The 20,281-nt window shown below is 48.2% G+C and overlaps 1 protein-coding gene across 2 annotated transcripts in view; it reads right to left on the bottom strand.

Moving 5' to 3' along the window:
• Window positions 1–296: 296 nt before the first annotated feature.
• The window catches only part of LOC121002125 (sarcoplasmic reticulum histidine-rich calcium-binding protein-like), a 54,203-nt gene continuing 34,218 nt past the window's right edge, over window positions 297–20,281 (bottom strand). For both annotated transcript variants that reach the window (XM_040433448.1, XM_040433459.1), the window contains 4 exons: window positions 10,484–10,552; window positions 10,232–10,286; window positions 1,550–1,586; window positions 297–922 (listed from right to left, as the gene is read on the bottom strand). In XM_040433448.1, the coding sequence (XP_040289382.1) occupies window positions 898–922; window positions 1,550–1,586; window positions 10,232–10,286; window positions 10,484–10,552 (186 nt within the window). In that variant the 3' untranslated portion in view covers window positions 297–897. The remainder of the gene's footprint in view (window positions 923–1,549; window positions 1,587–10,231; window positions 10,287–10,483; window positions 10,553–20,281) is intronic.

The raw sequence follows: 20,281 nt of genomic DNA, 5'->3' as shown, positions 1-20,281 counted from the left end.
CCAGTCTCAGGAAACTTCTAGCAGCTTGAAAAATGTAGCAGCAGTGACCCACGCCTGTATTGCTCGCACAACACGCAAATATTACATAGCCGATTTTCTCAATCAAGAAAATAATTGCGAATTCTTGAATTAGCAAATATATGACGAATATTCACCCAAATATTCGCGAATATTGTGAATTCGAATACTGCCCCTGCAGCTCATCACTACTCATCAGTAGAAAAGTCTCGGACACCCCTTTAATGCACCTTGAAGCATATCTCTAAAAGGGTTTGGAGAAATAACTGGAAATGCTCTTTAAGAGACCAGTAATCCATTTATTGTTGGATGTGAGACTTCACATGTTATAAATAAATATATGTTCCTTTTTATCTGTCATCCTTCGAAAAGGAGGGCTAAGGTGTAACCTATGGCAGGTACCAATATGTTTGTTCTACTACATTATGGAGTCTTGAATGTTGGCATAAATATCCTTATTTTCAGCCATCTCGGTTCTTGACATTGATTGTGATAGTAGAGAAACTCCTTGTAAGAGACCTGGAGACATCAGCCTTTTAGTCCGCGTTATAATGACCATCTCAGAAAGACTCTTCCGTGGACAGGCATCATCTATGACTTCCTCATAAGAAGCCAGATTGAAGGCTATGTCTCGGATGGGGGTTCGGGAGGTAGAAATCATTAATTGGGGTGATGTAATACAGTGAGTGGCTCACTGGCTGTCTTCTAGGCATTCAGAAGAGTCCCACAAAGACGTAGACATGACAACCCAACCCAAATGCCAGTGACTGCCACCAACCACATCATCTTCAAATGTCCTTGTGTTATAGAAATGTTACCCAATGAAGTCCAGTGCTTAGCTTTCAATTCTATGATGGTTGGAAGCTGAAAGTTTTCTTTCTATTCAAATATGTTGGCGACAGTCCTGTAGAAATACATGACAAGACAATTAAAAGAGCCATGGTTGGTGTTTTTTAAAAGCATACCTACCTGGACATTTTTGTACAAAAGCAGCTCTATAAATGATTTCTTCCCTACACAAGGACTGGTTAAAACCTCAGCTTTCTCTTGCCACCACAAAAGGGTGGTCTTTATGCTGCTCTTATTTTGATTCATAGAGATATGTACAACCACACTCAAATCTGACCCCTAGTGGCTCATCTGCAATAAAAAAATGACACAATACAACATACAATATAAAATGGTCTACAAAAGTGTAGGTTATTGCAGATGGCTGGTCAAGCTGAGCGCCATACAGGTCAGGTTGATAAATAATACAGCATAAAGCAATCAAACATGACCAATCTTCCCACTCCTGGTAAAACTAATAGACCATATATTAGGATTTGTTCAGGGCCAGAGGGGGCAGCGCATGGCACAGGTACTCAAAATAGAGACTCCTTGTGTCACGCTCTGCCCTCTTAGGCTCCGCACTGGGCATAACGTGGGTTGTTTGGTCTGAAGTCATGCCTTCATACACCAACCAGGAGTAAACACAAACTTGTTAGATGGAGCCGATATTAGAATATGAAAAGTATGGAGAGTCACTTACTGATACACGGCTCCTGAGAGTTCATCTATGTAGCTCCCTGGAAAATAATACAATCATACGTGTTACACATTATAACTCATAGGTGATGAAATTACATATAGTGGATCTTTAATACAGTGCCTATAGTAACCTGTTAGTCCATACTGTATCTAAGATGCCTCTGATTTTATACGTAATTAGACTTAAAGGGAATGTGTAATCCATTATTTTAAGATTAAATAATTTTATAAATTTTTTGATATTTAGTATTTTTTTTTTATTAGAAATAAGAAAAATGAAATAATAATATTTCCCACTGTTATTGAATTTAAGTGAATTCAAGCTACCTGCAGTCTGGTTGCTGCAAATTTGTCCTGGCCCATTTCCTTTCTGGTGGCCTAACATCTCCCCTCCCCTAATGTTCAAAAGGAGGCAAAAGGCAGTTCTTATCAATTCCACTGTGTAGCATCATTTTGTTGGTGTCTGCACAGCAGTAAAGTACAGTCAGGACAGCACTGTTCAGGACAGTGTGGGACTCGGGAGTAAATCAAAACTGTATGACACAGACAGGACATAGAAGACAATGGATGGCTTTCGACCCTATCTTGTATCTTTGGTCGGATGCTAGAGGTCGCATAAATTTTTTTCTGGAAGAGTAAAAAGTGGTTAATCAACGTTAATTGTGCTGATTCTACTCGATTGTTAAGTATTCTAAATTTTTAAGTCTTTATGCTTAAATGTCTTTGGCTAATATAACACATATGCATCCTGAAGAGCGTGAATTTTTATAGTCTGTAAGGAAAGGACTTGAATTAAGGAATATGGTCTGTGGGGGTAGACGAAGACCAACTCAGGCTTAAGTTAAAAAAAAGAGTTGCACAGGCTACGCCTGGCAGAGAATCCATTACACAGCAACTTTGTCTGTGTCTTTGATTCTTAGGCCGGCCGACTTCTCAAGGGAAGTACATTAACCAACTTGAATCCCACAGGCAAGTGAGGTGTAGTCAACTAGTTTAGGACTTGCAGCGACAGGGTGGTATAAATGACGTTATATTTATTGTATGGGTTGCGGCAAACAGGATATGACCATAAGTTATGGTCCGTGGTAATGGAACCCATAACAGAATTCTTAGATAACCAGAACCTTGTACGCCGAACTTGAAACACAAGTTCGCTCAACACTATTGATGACCTGTCCTAAGTTGTATGGGTCTGGATCCGTCTGCGGAATCCATACGGATGTTGCCCATGCATTGGGTACTGCAAATTGTAGTCCCCAATACATGGAACAGGTCAAGCAACGGCGGTGTGCATGAGGCCTAAGTCAGTGCAGAGATGCCCGTAATAAATAGCGACTATGAGACCCAGGTTTACAGTATATAATGTATCCATAATTCAGTAATAAGGACATGGGCACATGGTAAGCTTCCACTGATGTGTATTTATAGCTTTTTCCATAGCCATTAGCGCCATCTACAGGCACATTTCCCACACACATCAGTTTATGACCTGCCTAAGAGATTAAAACTCATTTATTAACTGACATGAAGATTTTGTTCATGATGAGAAGGTGAAGCAGACAATTGCATTAATGGATTTCATTTTCATATTTTTACAAGATTTGACTCTCGTAATTAGACAGGCATCATTAAAATAACTTCTGTTCAGCAGCAAAGTGGACATTTCTGCCAATTTATGGGCAATGTCTGCGTAGTATTCATTTTCATGTCAAGAGGATTGATATTAGCCGTTTACGGAGAGTACTAGGTTTTAAAGACTGACGATAAAACATTATTCTTATTTTAGATGACTGATCCGTCCTGCAGATGTTCATACTGGAAATGCAGTCGTACTGGGTTTAAAAAGGGTTAATATCCCTGGCTCTAGAGGTCTAGGGTAATGATAGGGTCATGTATAACTGGTGACACATTGATGCCAACTGTTCTGAATTTGCAGGTACTGTCCCTAATTTTCAGAGACAGATCCGGCAAAATTCGGGTTGTTCCAGCTAAAAATAAATGGATGCTCCCAGGTGGGTATGAATGTTCTCAGGGCGAGGCTTAGATGCCCCAAATTTATCAACTAAAAAATAAATTAAAAAAAAACACAGAAAGATAAAAGAGGGACACCAATTTACTGTACAATCTTGTATCCTATCTTTTTAGGTGTTTTAATCCAGAAGCTCTCCCATATACAGTGCAGTCACATACCCCCCAAGTAAGTGCCTGAAAAATGTTCCCCTGTGTTCTAGCCACGTGCCCTCCAATAAGTGCTGGCCATAGGCCCTTACCTATATAGTGCTAAACACATACCGACCCATAGGTGCCTGCTACATTCTCCATGTAAGTGTCTGGTCCATAACCCCCATATACTGGGCCAGCCACATGCCCCTCGTGTGCTCTATAGTGCAGCCACATGCCCCTCGTGTGCTCTATAGTGCAGCCACATGCCCCTCGTGTGCTCTATAGTGCAGCCACATGCCCCTCGTGTGCTCTATAGTGCAGCCACATGCCCCTCGTGTGCTCTATAGTGCAGCCACATGCCTCTCGTGTGCTCTATAGTGCAGCCACATGCCCTTCGTGTGCTCTATAGTGCAGCCACATGCCCCTCGTGTGCTCTATAGTGCAGCCACATGCCCATCACATACGCTATACTGCAGCCACATGTCCCTCACGTACTCTATACTGCAGCCACATGCCCCTTGTGTACTCTATAGTGCAGCCACGTGCCCCTTGTGTACTCTATAGTGCAGCCACATGCCCCTCGTGTACTCTATAGTGCAGCCACATGACTCTCGTGTGCTCTATAGTGCAGCCACATGCCCCTCGTGTACTCTATAGTGCAGCCACGTGCCCCTCGTGTGCTCTATAGTGCAGCCACATGCCCCTCGTGTGCTCTATAGTGCAGCCACATGCCCCTCGTGTACTCTATACTGCAGCCACATGTCCCTCGTGTACTCTATACTGCAGCCACATGCCCCTCATGTATTCTATACTGCAGCCACGTGCACCTTGTGTACTCTATACTGCAGCCACATGTCCCTCGTGTGCTCTATAGTGCAGCCACATGCCCCTCGTGTACTCTATAGTGCAGCCACATGCCCCTTGTGTACTGTATACTTCAGCCACATGTCCCTCGTGTACTCTATAGTGCAACCACATGCCCCTCATGTTTTCTATAGTGCAGCCACATGCCCCTTGTGTACTCTATAGTGCAGCCACATGCCCATCACATACTCTATACTGCAGACACATGTCCCTCACATACTATATACTGCAGCCACAAGCCCCTCTTGTACTGTATACTGCAGCCACATGCCCCTTGTGTACTCTATACTGCAGCCACATGCCCCTCACGTACTCTATGCTGCAGCCACATGCTCCTCGTGTACTCTATAGTGCAGCCACATGCCCCTCGTGTACTCTATACTGCAGCCAGAGGCGTACATAGAAATCACTGGGCCCCATAGCAAAAATCTGAATTGGGCCCCTTAACCCCGCCCACTACCCACCATGGCCCCTCCCACTTCCTGACCTGGCTCCTCCCATGCCACACCCCCATTAAATAAAAAAAAGTGAAAGGATGACACTTTACATCAAGTCTGAGGATGATAGGAGGGAGCGGAGCCATAGGAGACCCCCAAACATAGAGGGGCCCAGTGCCTGGACAGAGAATGCAGGGGAAGGAGGGGTGCGGCGCCAGAGGAGACCCCCAAACATAGAGGGGCCCAGTGCCTGGAGTCCCTGGACAGAGGATGCAAGGGAAGGAGGAGTAGAGCCAAAAAAGACCCCCACGGCCCCACCATACATAGAGGGGGGCCCACCCAGCCCAGTGCCTGGACATAGGATGAAACTTAAGGGAAGGAGGCAGAGCAGAGCCAGAGGAGACCCCGGGCCCCAAACATAGAGGGGCCCAGCCCCAGGCCCCAGACTGTGACTTACTTCAGGCCAGGCCCAGGCGCTACCAGCCAGGGACACAGCCGGTGCATGCATGCAGCACACTGCTCAGTCTGACAGTCACGACAGGGGAGAACTACTGTGTCAGTGACCTGGACGTGTCTGCTGGGGAGATGTCACCTCCAGCTGGGGACACGGACCCTGCAGCATCGCCGGGGCCCGGGGGGAGGGGAGGACAGCAGTGGGGGGGGGGGGGTTGGGGGTCAGAGAGGGCATCAGGGGGAGAACTACTGTCTCAGTGACCTGGACGTGTCTGCTGGGGAGATGTCACCTCCAGCTGGGGACACGGAACCTGCAGCATCGCCGGGGGGAGGGGAGGACAGCAGTGAGGGGGGGTCAGAGAGGGAAGCAGGGGGAGAACTACTGTGTCAGTGACCTGGACGTGTCTGCTGGGGAAATGTCACCTCCAGCTGGGGACACGGACCCTGCAGCATCGCTGGGGCCCGGGGGGAGGGGAGGACAGCAGTGGGGGGGGGGGTCAGAGAGGGCAGCAGGGGGAGAACTAGTAACATTGCCTACCTGGCACGGTGGCACCCGATCACTCAGCCCGGCCGGATGAATGGATGAGATCGCACACAGAACTACAGTAGGAGGACAGCGCAGAAGTTGCAGGGCAGGCACTAGGCAGGCACTGGTGAGGTGACGGCCGACAGCGAAGTTCGAGCCGATTCGCCCGCCCCCTTGCCCCACTGGCCAATCAGCAGCTGCCTCAACAGAGAGTTGCCTGTGCTGATTGGCCAGCGGCTCGAGCGCCACATGCAGGCTGGTTTGATCCTGATTCCGGGCCCGGCAGACGGTCCGGGTCAGGAGGAGGTCAGGTCACGTGACGTCTGAGACACTGAGGTCAGCGTCAGACAGAGGATCAGTCTCAGGTCAAGGGGGGGGGGTCTGTGCGTCGAGGGCAGGTAATGAGTGGGCGGGGCCAAGTAGTGTGGGTGGGGCCTTCTCTGCGCTACGGGCCCCCCAGTGCCGCGGGCCCCATAGCAGTGGCGTGGTCTGCCTCTATGGGCGGTACGCCACTGACTGCAGCCACATGCTCCTCGTGTACTCTATACTGCAGCCACATCCACATGACCCGCATAGTTACTAACTACAGCAGCCCCAATATACACCTCAAATCACAGCCACCTTTTTCCTATTTGATATTCACCTGCTTCCAAATCGCTGTAGGCAAGTGAGTAGCTGGAGCCATTTAATTGCTAGAGATCCAGCAGGGATTTATACAGCAAGAGATTTTCATGATGTTGAATGGAGGGAAAAGTAGCTTTGAACTTGATTTAAAATCCCAGCAAGTAGCAATTACAAAAAATCGCTAGCTACTCATTTGTCTGAAGCTGTGAGATGGGGAAGCAGCTCTCCTTGTCTGAACACTGTAGATTAAATTAAATGATCTGGACTGACATTCTGCTGTTTGGCCACAAGATGCCGCTGTTTCCTAAACACAGCTACAGACTGCATATATTTCCATATTCATGAGAGGTGGAGTTACATAGAGCCTGGAGAGGAAGAGAAAGGGAGCAGCCATCTTAGAGGGAGCTGAGACTGAGGAACTGTGTCAGCAAAGGATCCAACGGCATCTAGGTGGTGGATCATACCTCAGTGACCAGAGCGGCAGCTAAGTGAAGCTGATAATGCCCAAGACCCTGATCCTGTCCAGAGGAACGAGGATTGCTTTCAGGAACGCTGATGAGAGCTGAGGAGCAAAGAAACATACACTGCGGGATTGCATGGTTGTTGGAGAGGCTTTTGTTCGGTTCAGAATCACCCGCGGAGGCAGAGCAGACCTGGGTTGGTAAGATCGTGCATGCACCTCATTACAGTGTTGGCGCCTAGACACTGAGACCAGGCCTGTAGTAAGCTAGTTAGGATTTCCGTTTGTGTCAGGCCACAAGTGTTGTTGGCTGTTCATTGCAAGGACTCCATAACTTCATGTGACATTTCACATTGGAGAGCTGATAAACTTCCCACAAACTCACTCAGACACGTGCTACAAGACCAGTTATGGGAGGTGAAATACTGTAGAGCACTGTAAGATTGTTAGCTGTTGTGCTGCACCACAGGCTAGCCCCCACCACACACCCATACAGTTATTCTCGTTTTTTAGGGTAATAACACATAAGGTGTGGCAGTTTAGTTGTGCCCACCAGTAGGTAACTTACCACGCTTTCCTCCTGCATCCATCGGAGGGTGCTGCGCTGTGCAGCACAAGGGTCCCTAGGTATATGTAAATCTATCGGAGGTTTCCAGCATTTGTGGTTGTGCTCAATACCACGTTTAAGTAAAATTCTGTTTTGGCAAAAGCTGGTGTTGGAGTTGTTTTCCTCGTTCATGACTTCGCCGTATCCTGGGAAGCCCCCCTGGTACACGGCTTGCATAGCCATTTCACAGCAATTTTATCTCTAGCAGTTAAAACACTCCAGCTATACTCACTTGGCTGCAGCAATTTGGAGGAGATTTTCAAGCCACTCCGTGCATTCCTTAAGGACAGACTTCACAGCGATTTTTTTGCAGTGTGACAAAAGGTGCAGGTGTAGCCCCAGCCCTGGCAGGAGGCAGAATCATTGAGTGATACCGCCATCTGCTGGCAGCACTGATTATGTCTCCTCCAAATCACAAAGAATATTTCTTTTGATTTGGAGGACTCAGTAGGTCTATGTTTTGCACAGACAGTTTCTTATTTTCAATAAACACAATGTATTGCCTCGTTTCTCCTGTGGGGGTGCTGCAGGGGAAATAAATGTTTGCTGTTCGATCTACAGATTATACTCTGCAGCACGACACCCTGTGATTAGTTTGTCCTCATGAGATATTCCTAAATGTCCTTATTGGGAAAGCTTCTTGCCAATAATTGCAAATGAACTAGCAAAGGCACATTCATCAGGTGATCGCATCTTTCCTGTGGCACATTAAGGCCGCTTTCACACGAGCGAGTTTTCCGCGCGAGTGCAATATGTGACATGAACGCATAGCACCCGCACTGAATCCTGACCCGTTCATTTCAATGGGTCTGTGTACATGAGCAGTTCTTTTCACGCATCAGTTCTGCGTTGCGTGAAAAAAACAGCATGCTCTATATTCAGCGTTTTTTCACGCAGCCCTGGTCCCATAGAAGGGATTGGGGCTTCAGTGAAAAACGCATTGCATCCGGAAGCAAGTGCGGGTGCGATGCGTTTTTCAATGATGGTTGCTAAGAGATGTTGTTTGTAAACCTTCAGTTTTTTATCACGCGCGTGAAAAATGCATTGCACCCGCGCGGAAAAAACAGAAAAACTGAACGAAATCGCAGACAAAACTGACTGAACTTGATTTCTAAATGGTGCGAGTTTCACTGAATGGGCACGGAGCCCTAACGTTCGTGTGCATGTAGCCTATAGCACATGCTGCATTTTTCACGCAACGCAGAACTAATGCTTGAAAAAAAAACACTCATGTACACAGACCCATTGAAATGAATGGGTCCGGATTCAGTGCGGGTGCTATGCGTTCACGTCACGCATTGCACCCGCGCGGAAAACTCGCTCGTGTGAAAGGAGCCTAATTTTTAGGTCCGGATGCGTTCAGGGTGCGTTCAGCGAAACTCGCACCATTTCGCAAGCAAGTTCAGTCAATTTTGTCTGCGATTACGTTCAGTTGTTCCGTTTTTTCCGCACGGGTGCAATGTGTTTTTCACGCGCGTGATAAAAAACTGAAGGTTTACAAACAACATCTCTTAGCAACCATCAGTTAAAAACGCATCGCACCCGCACTTGCTTGCGGATACAATGCGTTTTTCACACAGCCCTGGCCCCGTAGAAGTGAATGGGGCTGCGTACGCAGAATATAGAACATGATGCGATTTTCACGCAACGCAGAACTGATGTGTGAAAAAACAACGCTCATGTACACAGACCCATTGAAATAAATGGGTCAGAATTCAGTGCGGGTGAAATGCGTTCACGTCACGCATTGCACCCGCGTGAAAAACTTGCTCGTGTGAAAGGGGCCTAAGGCTACACTGTGACTTTTTGTAGCGTTATTGATTTTAACTATTGAACCACAGCTGCAGTCCAAATGGATGCATTTAGTTGAATGCAATCTCGTGGACTGCAGCTCTCACTCAATAGATAAAATCAATCAGTCGCTCCACCGCTAAGTCGCAGTGTAGCCCTGGCCTAAATCATTGATTCTGGGCAGCAGATTGCCCTGTGTAGACGGAAGTCTGCTGCCATCAATGACTCTGTATAGGACTGATTGATTGCTCATTCCCATACAGAGGTGTTGATTAGTGCATGTAAATGCAGCTCTCACCTCTGCTTAATGAAATGACAATTATTGAGAACAACCGGTTCGTTCCTGTTAATTGCCTGTTCCCTCATTTCCATCTCCCCCCCCTTCTTTTAATTGGCTGAAGAGTATCAGGTGACCCTGCCCATGCTGGGGAGGAAGAAAACAAACCCCGGACCAGAAGATGGAGACACGGAAACCAGTGTGGAGGACCAGAGCAGCGGGAAGCAGGTAAGTATGATCCTTTCACTACAGGAGGCAAACTGCTGGCCACTCTTAGAAATGATGTATTACTGGACATGCCCTTTAAGGTTCGATTCACAGAAGTGGACAACTCCTTTAATCTCCCTAAACTCCTGAGATTCAGCCTGCGTCTTCCATTTATCCAATCTATAAGAGGCTTTTGTGAAGAAGGCAATAAAGATGGGCCACATATATAACTCTGGTCCTCTGGTGGTTCAGTCTTACCCTGTGGACAACTTACCAGGTTTGCAAGCTGTTTCACATATAACTGGGCACACGTAGCAAAACTGGCAATACTGCAAAATAAATGAATACATTTTTTATTAATTTAGAAAAATCTTCAGTTCAGTATAAATCAGCATTGCCTTACTAACATTATCCACTAGGCCAATCCTGCATTGTATACAAGTCCATTAGCATGTATTGATTGTATTGGAGGTTATATGTATAGGTACTTGTTTCCATAAATATATTTCCAAATAAATGGACTCACCTCGCAGTTTTTACAATGCTCACTCTTATCCTTTTCTTCACAGGGGCATTTATCACAGTCTCCACAGTGCTGGGGGGATAAAATAGGTTTTATTATATGCCATGGTATGGGTTTTATAAACACATGGAAATGTAGACAGCTTCTGTGTAGTGATAATACAGATTAGTTGACTGGCCTGCAACCCTCTGCAAAATGTTACTTACCTGGGGAGGTGAGTACTGGCCTGCTGAGATCCTTGCAGGTGATCTACTGTATACAAGGAACATGATGTGCCCTGTCCACTGTGTGAATTAATACTTCCCCGGTGCACCCTGTACTATCTGTCAAAAGGAGGTGAGCAGATGGTTCCTGACCTTATGGGTTGGTGCAGAGGGTATGATGTTCTGGAGAAAGTGTAATACCCCAGAGTGGTATTACCATTTCTGCACCCCGCTACTGTTTCTAATGTTCTAACATTGATGCCAACTGTCAGGGCCGGCGTCATAACCCGGCATCCCCGGGCAAGTGCCGGGGCCCAATGCTCCTGGGGGGGCCCACTGAGCTGCTATGAGCACTTCCATCAATACAGATGGGAGCTCTCACTGCTGTCATTTCACATACGCAGTACCCCTCTGGTGGGCCCTCTGAGCTGCAGAGACTCAGGACACGCCCCCTCTACACAGGACACACGCTGCCTGAGGAGAGAGACCGCAGGGCTGGAGCTGGAGCAGAGAAGTGTGGAGACAGTCTGTGAGTGAGTCTGCACTGTGACTGTCTCTTCTCTGTGGGATAGAAGGAAAGGAAGGGGGACTCTTCGATCTGCTGCTTCATTCTATTTAGTGGTTTTACTGTTTCATTAAGCTGTTTGTCTCCATGACACCTGCCCCCCCCCCATATCCTGTCCTATCTCATCCTCACTGAGCCCCTGCTGTCTCCTTTCCTCCCTCATGTATCCAGAGCTCCTGTTCCACCTTCCTATTTCTGCCCTGCACAGACCTCCTGCCCCTACTTCTTGTATGAATCCCCCTCAGAGCCCCTTCCACCTACTTGCTGTGTCCACCCCTCCTGTCCATTCAGGGCCCCTGTCTCACTCCTCTGCCTCTCATTATGGTGGCATCTGAACCGCATTCACCATAAGGACCTTCTAACGTCACAGGGTCAAGTGACTGTGCCCCCCACCCTGTACAGTGCCCCCCACCCAGTACTGTGCCCCTCACCCCGTACGGTGCCCCCTTATACCCTGCCTTGTGCCCTCCTACCACACCCTGTGCAGTGCCCATAGTCATTCCCTGTACTGTGCCCTCTTATACCCTTTTATCCGGTCACTATATGGCGGTGTTATCACTATATGGCGGTGGTATCCAATAACTGAATGGCCATAACTGTATCCTTTCCCTGCCCACACCACTTTTTTTAGACCTGGCATGAGCGGGAAAAGATGCAGATTGCAGTGCTAAGGACCTTTGCGCCACAATCTGTGTCAGAAATACGCCTAACATAGACGTATTTCTATGTAATAAATGACCCCCTAATTGTATTGTTATTCGGGGGTAGGGCTAATATCTTTATAGTATATATATTCTAGTGTATTATACTGCGCCCTGTATTTCCCAGTAGAAAATGATCCTTGGGAAGCACAGTCCTCACCCCTGACCACCAGGACCAGGTAGCGCTCTGTCAGTACATGGCGGCCTCCCTGAGTTCCGTCACAGGGGCTCTATACCGGAAAATAACTGATCAGTTTTATCCCCATGCATTCTGAATGGAGAGTAAGGCCTCATGCACACGACCGTTGTGTGCACCCGTGGCCGTTGTGCCGTTTTCCGTTTTTTTTCGCGGACCCATTGACTTTCAATGGGTCCGTGGAAAAATCGGAAAATGCACCGTTTTGCAGCCGCATCCGTGATCCGTGTTTCCTGGCCGTGAAAAAAATATGACCTGTCCTATTTTTTTCACGGCCAACGGTTCACGGACCCATTCAAGTCAATGGGTCTGTGAAAGAACACGGATGCACACAAGATTGGCATCCGTGTCCGTGATCCGTGGCCGTAGTTTAGTTTTTATACAGACGGATCCGAAGATCCGTCTGCATAAAAGCTTTTTCAAAGCTGAGTTTTCACTTCGTGAAAACTCAGAACCGACAGTATATTCTAACACAGAAGCGTTCCCATGGTGATGGGGACGCTTCTAGTTAGAATACACTACAAACTGTGTACAAGACTGCCCCCTGCTGCCTGGCAGCACCCGATCTCTTACAGGGGGCCGTGATCAGCACAATTAACCCCTTCAGGTGCGGCACCTGAAAGGGTTAATTGTACTATCATATCCCCCTGTAAGAGATCAGGGCTGCCAGGCAGCAGGGGGCAGACCCTCCCCCCCCCTCCCCAGTTTGAATATCATTGGTGGCCAGTGCGGCCCCCCCCCTCCCTCTATTGTAATAATTCGTTGGTGGCACAGTGTGCGCCCCCCCCCCCCTTCCTCCCTCTATTGTAATAAATCGTTGGTGGCACAGTGTGCGCCCCCCATTGCCCCCCCCCCCCATCTATAGCATTAACAACGTTGGTGGCCAGTGTGCAGCCTCCCATCTCCCCCCCCCCTCCCCCCCATCATCATTGGTGGCAGCGGAGTTCCGATCGGAGTCCCAGTTTATTCGCTGGGGCTCCGATCGGTAACCATGGCAACCAGGACGCTACTACAGTCCTCGTTGCCATGGTTACTTAGCAATAGTACAATAGTAGAAGATTAATACTTACCTGCTGCTGCGATGTTCGTGTCCGGCCGGGAGCTCCACCTACTGGTAAGTGACAGTGACAGGTCTGTGCGGCGCATTGCTAAATGAACCGTCACTTACCAGTAGGAGGAGCTCCCGGCCGGACACGAACATCGCAGCTCCCAGGTAAGTATGAATCTTGTACTATTGCTAGTAACCCGCTGCCACCAATGATCGGGGGGGGGGGCGCAAGATGGGAGGCCGCACACTGGCCACCAATGTTGAAAATGCTATAGAGGGAGAGGGGCCAATGATTGCCACCAACGATTTATTACAATAGAGGGAGGAAGGGGGGGGGGCGCACACTGTGCCACCAACGAATTATTACAATAGAGGGAGGAAGGGGGGGGGGAGCCGGGAGGGGGGCACACTGTGCCACCAACGATTTATTACAATGGAGGAAGGGGGGGGGGGGGGCCGCACTGGCCACCAATGATATTCAAACTGGGGAGGGGGGGGGGGTCTGCCCCCTGCTGCCTGGCAGCCCTGATCTCTTACAGGGGGATATGATAGTACAATTAACCCCTTCAGGTGCGGCACCTGAGGGGTTAATTGTGCTGATCACGGCCCCCTGTAAGAGATCGGATGCTGCTAGGCAGCAGGGGGCAGTCATGTACACAGTTTGTAGTATATTCTAACTAGAAGCGTCCCCATCACCATGGGAACGCCTCTGTGTTAGAATATACTGTCGGAAATGAGGTTTCACGATCTAACTCATATCCGACAGTATATTCTAACATAGAGGCGTTCCCATGGTGATGGGGACGCTTCAAGTTAAAATATACCATCGGATTGGAGAAAACTCCGATCTGATGGTATAAAAGGGACTCCGGACTTTACATTGAAAGTCAATGGGGACGGATCCGTTTGAAATGGCACCATATTGTGTCAACGTCAAACGGATCCGTCCCCATTGACTTGCATTGTAATTCAGGACGGATCCGTTTGGCTCCGCACGGCCAGGCGGACACCAAAATGACTTTTTTTTTATGTCCGTGGATCCGCCAAAAATCAAGGAAGACCCACGGACGAAAAAACGGTCACGGATCACGGACCTACGGACCCTGTTTTTGCGGACCGTGAAAAAAAACGTTCGTGTGCATGAGGCCTAATCCGTTCAGTTTGCATCAGGATGTCTTCAGTTCAGTCGTTTTGACTGATCAGGCAAAAGAGAAAACCGCAGCATGCTACGGTTTTATTTCCGGCTAAAAAAACTGAAGACTTGCCTGAATACATTTTCCCATAGGTATGTATTAGTGCCGGATCCGTCCTTCCGGTATGCGCATGCGCAGACTGAAAAAAAGGTGAAAAAATAAATGCCGGATCCGTTTTTGCCGGATGACACCGGAAAGACGGATCCGGCATTTCAATGCATTTTTTCGACTGATCAGGCATTTTTAAGACTGATCAGGATCCTGATCAGTCTTACTAATGCCATCAGTTAGCATACGTTTTGCCTGATCCGGCAGGCAGTTACGGCGACGGAACTGCCTGCCGGATCTCTCTGCCGCAAGTGTGAAAGTAGCCTTATTCTGACACTAGGGCTGGGTTCACATCCTATTTTTTCCATCCATTTAACGAATACCAAAAATGTATGCGTTAACAGATGCCTCAGACTGATGCCGTACAGTGGCGTCCATTCACCATACAGTTCCATGGTAGAAAAAACATATACGTTAACGTATGCATTTTTTACTTGACTCTGCAGGATACAAAAACATGGAGTGCTGCACATTTGTATACATCAAACCGATAGGAAAAACGTAATGTGAACACACATTGGGGGGGGAGGGGGGCGTACTTAATTTCGCTGTGGGGCCCAGTCAGTTCTAGCTACATCACTGCACATCTCCTTCTCTCCTCCAGGCCTGTCTCACTGCTGCAGCGGGCCGCCGTAGAGAAGGAGCGCAGGGAGCTGCGGTTAGTGAATGACAGGACCACCAGCTCCCCTGCAATGATAGGTATGTGAGGGGGCCACTGGGGGGTCATTCATCACACTGTGAGGGCCCCTTACACAGTATAATGACTCCCAGTGCCCCCCATTTAGTATAATGATCCCCATTGACCCTCCATTTAGCATAATGACCACCAGAGCCCCCATTAAATATAATAACCCCTTGTGCCCCCTCCATACAGTATAACCCCCAGTGTGGGGGCGACTGGGGGTCATTATTCTGAATGGAGGGTCACTGTGGGGTCATTATACTGTGAGGGCCCTTTACATAGTATAATGACCCTCAGTGTCCCCCATTTAGTATAATGATCACCAATGACCCTCCATTCAGTATAATGACCCCCAGAGCCCCCACCATACAGTATTCCCCCAGTGTGGGGGCTGCTGGGGGTCATTATTCTAAATGGGGGCGACTGGGGGTTATTATTCTGAATGCAGGGCCACAGGTGGTCATTATACAGTGGGGGGGGGGGGGGATTGGGGGTTCATTATACTGTGTGAAGGGCCACTAGTAGTCATTATACTGTGTGAAGGGCCACTAGTAGTCATTATACTGTATAGGGGCCACTGGGGGTCATTATACCGTGTAGGAGCCACAGGGGGACATGTCAATGTAAAAAAATGCCTCATGGGGGCCCACTGGGATTTATCGCCCAAGGGCCCACATGAACCTGGAGCCGGCCCTGCCAACTGTGTATTTATTTCCAGGTCCTTAACACTGTGCATTCATAATCCTGCTATGCAACTGTTTCGTACATGTAATATGCCTGGTTCACCAGCAGCGTATATGGCAGAGAGAAAGATTTCTAGATAGAATAGAACTCATCATGCCATTCTCCCCCCTTTTGGGCAGAAGTGGGCTATTCCTGCTTCCTACCAGAAGGAGGGGTGGCAGTTCTAGATTATTGCAGTTTAGACTCAATAGTGGAGCTGAGAAGACATGAAAGATGTAGCAGCAAGGGGAAAATGTTCTCAGGCTGCGGCAGGAGTCTCTCCAAAGGGAAGTAGCTCATAGAGCCCCCTGACTCCTTGCTAATATATTTAGCAATTATGGCAAGAGAAAATAGGGAGAGGCGCTCATAGGGTAGTAAGCAACGATAATTCAGCTTAGCGTAATGAATGGAGTATGCTCACCTTTTGGTGTTGTGCGTATGTAAGCATAATGTCCGTAAGGGCAGATACACAAGGGAAGGGGGTCGGTGCTGCCGTTACCCGTTCAATCCTTTTAGATGGAGTTGCCAAAACTCCTAAGGACTGTTGAGGAAGTGATGAATGGTTTGTGTGCTAGCACACTGTGTGGGTACTTCTTTGGCGCACAAAAACAACCTTGATTCTGGGACTTTTGGTATAATTGCTATTTTTATTGTTCAATGGACAACGTGTTTCGGAGTTTATAACTCCTTTCTCAAGTCTTGGGGACGCCAACAGCCAAAACCAAAAGCCATCTGGCCAGTCTTGCTGTTGGCGTTCCCAAGACTTGAGAAAGGAGTTATAAACTCCGAAACACGTTGTCCATTGAACAATAAATAGCAATTATACAAAAAGTCCCCGAATCTAGGTTGTTTTTGTGCGCCAAAAAAGTACCCATACAGTGTGCTAGCACACAAACCATTCATTGCTAATATATTTACTGAGTGTCAGGAGAGGGTTAACAGCCAAAGGCACCCCAACCCAGGGATACCAGAACCGACCGAAAGTCCAGTAACCAGACTAAAGCCAAGTTTAGCACAGCAGAGAGAGAAAGCAGAGTTATCAAGTGTGCCTGACAGTTTATGCCAAAGCCTGATGGATCTAAGAGAAAGCCTGAATATTGTCTGGATGAAAGTTTACCCAAGTAAAGCTGTTGAACATTATCAAGGTCTGGACTCGATATTAATTCTCCATATCCTACCTCAATTATCCCCCTTTATTGCTTTGGAGCCTAACCCTGGGGAGCGACGGTACCAGGTAGGAGCACCGTGACACACACAGAGACTATTAAGGGCCGCACCACACTACTCGGCATTCCTATCAACCTGGGACACGATCGGCCCTGGGGGATAGGCATGTCGCAATTGCTGGAGAGAAAATCTCCAGAGGAACACCTTGGAGGATCTAAGATATTGCAGGGATAGGAATTGTTACTAACCCTAGCAAAAACTAATAACCCTAGCAAAAGCTAATGATTAATGTGGAAATCTTTTTAATTAGTAACATGGCACTACTTCAGTTATTTAATGTACCAGTGCTATAATGTTTTTTCACTTGGATCCTCACATGCAAGTTACCAAGGTGCTGTGTGCACTATAGGTCCTTAACATCCCCTTCTCCATTGCCCCCTGACAGGCTGTATGATAAACACCACCTTTCTGTGCCTTTCTGCTGCTAATTTTGCCACAGATCTGCAGCAGAATACACAATGAACCCGCTGCAAAATCTGTTATGAGGATTTCCTGTGTATTTTATACTAGTCATGGCGATGGATGTAAAATCTGTACCACAGTGAATCTATTAATTCAAATAGAGTAGGGTCAGCTATATAGATGGCACTTCCTACATCGGTAGATGATACGTCATGAAGTCCACTAGTGATGTTTTCAATGTCTGGAGCTTAAAGAGGTGGCAGCGTTTGGAGGTCTGACAAAAAGAAGTCGACAGTGCTTTCTTATGCCCATTCTTGTTCTTGCTTACAGGCTCACACAGCGGCAGCAGTAGCAAGACACTACAAGATGATGGATTATGGGGGTCCCTATAGTGCAGTTGAGAGGACAGGTTCTTGGGGAAAGAAGATACTGGCTGGCCTGCCTCTGCACCTAAAAGTCTTTTCCACCACCCGATTTTTGTATATTCAGGGGTACACCTAGTCTTTCTACTGCCTGAGGCGAAAACTTTCTTAACCTAACCCCTTTGCCCATGGGCGTAGGAACCGGGGGGGACGGATCCCCCCAGGAAATAATGCGGGGGGGGGGGGGGGGGGGGACAGGTATGGTATGGTGAAATCCCCCCCAGCGGCAGCGCAGCGGGGCAATGTGTGCGGCGGGGCACTGAAATGATCGCTTCCATTGTGGAAGCGCTCATCTCCATAGTGATCTGTTTGTATCGCCGTCCTCAGGACAGCGATACAAACAGAAGGCTGTGCGGAGGAGCAGGGGAGAGGTGTGTCCCTTTCCTGTTCCTCTGATAGGCTGCCGGCCTAGTGCCGGCAGCCTATCAGAGGCCGGCGTAGGCGGCGCAATGACGTCATCGCGCCGCCTGAGCCGTACAGCGCGGGACACAGGCCGGAAGAGGCCTGCATCGCATCGCTCCAAAGAGGTAAGTATAAGTGTTAATTTAATTAATTTTAAATATATACAATACTTAGTTTTACTGGAACATGATTGGGGGGGCCGGGCCCTGTTATTACTGCCACATAATGGGGGGGGGCTGTTATTACTGGCACATAATGGGGGGGGGGCTGTTATTACTGGCACATGATTGGGGAGGCCCTGTTATTACTGGCACATAATGGGGGGGCCCTGTTATTATTGGCACATGATTGGGGGGGCTGTTATTACTGGCACATGATTGTGGGGGGCTGTTATTACTGGCACATGATTAGGGGGGGCTGTTATTACTGGCACATGATTGGGGGGGCTGTTATTACTGACACATGATTGGGGGGGCTGTTATTACTGGCACATGATTGGGGGGGCTGTTATTACTGGCTGATGAGAGGCGCTGGGGGGCTGATGAGAGGCACTGGGGGGCTGATGAGAGGCACTGGGGGCTGCTGGAGAGGCACTGGGGGCTGCTGGAGAGGCACTGGGGGCTGCTATGAGGCATGGGGCTCTTATCTGAGGTCTGATTGGGGCTCATTCATATTGGGGTCTGAGCTGAGGTGTGACCTGAGGTCTGATTAACATTGGGGGTCTGATTGGTGGTCTGACCTGAGGTCTCCCACACTCCTTCTGCCCGGCCAAGCCAGCCAGCACCCCTAAGGCCAAGCCAGCCAGCACCCCTGAGTCTTCAGAACTGTAAGTAAATTACCGGGGGGGGGGGGGGGGGGGGGGGTGAGAGAAAGTACCCGGAATAACTGAAATATATGTCAAACGTTTGGTTAATTTCTGTGACCTGATAAACAAAGAACTGTTCCTTTTGCATATTTTTTTGTTGTGAGATTTTTCACACACACACACACACACACACTTAAAATTTAACGATATAAACAACTCGCAGTTTACTGAATAGGAATATACCCGGGGGGGGGGGGGGGGGGGGTAATTTTTGGGGGTTCCTACACCCATGCCTTTGCCACAATGAAAGAGCTCATTTCCGATGGCCCTTCTGCTGCCCCCGTCTTGCCCCTACCTGGTGCTGCCGGAGGTGATCGCCTCACCTGGCCTCATTGGTGGTGCACCCCTGGGTATAATGATAAACTGGGTGATTTGTTAAATAATATCTGGTATCTGTTTGTAGCCCACTGTGCCATGTGCCACTTCTGCAGGGGTGGAGGGCTAAGGGCCCACCTTGCTTAGGGGCCCTGTTCCCCTGCGGGCCAGTCCAAGCCTGCTTACAGGGGCACAGCTATGGGGGAGGGGGATGATAGCTGTCCTCTGAATGGAAGCAGCCATCTTATTCTGCCACATATTCTGTTCTACCCTATATATATACACTGCGTGCAGAATTATTAGGCAAATGAGTATTTTGACCACATCATCCTCTTTATGCATGTTGTCTTACTCCAAGCTGTATAGGCTCGAAAGCCTACTACCAATTAAGCATATTAGGTGATGTGCATCTCTGTAATGAGAAGGGGTGTGGTCTAATGACATCAACACCCTATATTAGGTGTGCATAATTATTAGGCAACTTCCTTTCCTTTGGCAAAATGGGTCAAAAGAAGGACTTGACAGGCTCAGAAAAGTCAAAAATAGTGAGATATCTTGCAGAGGGATGCAGCACTCTTAAAATTGCAAAGCTTCTGAAGCGTGATCATCGAACAATCAAGCGTTTCATTCAAAATAGTCAACAGGGTCGCAAGAAGCGTGTGGAAAAACCAAGGCGCAAAATAACTGCCCATGAACTGAGAAAAGTCAAGCGTGCAGCTGCCAAGATGCCACTTGCCACCAGTTTGGCC

This window comes from Bufo bufo, chromosome 1 (assembly GCF_905171765.1).
Source record: "Bufo bufo chromosome 1, aBufBuf1.1, whole genome shotgun sequence".
NCBI classification, from domain to species: domain Eukaryota; kingdom Metazoa; phylum Chordata; class Amphibia; order Anura; family Bufonidae; genus Bufo; species Bufo bufo.
Note: the sequence above shows the minus strand (reverse complement) of the source record. Positions and strands in the feature narration are given on the sequence as shown.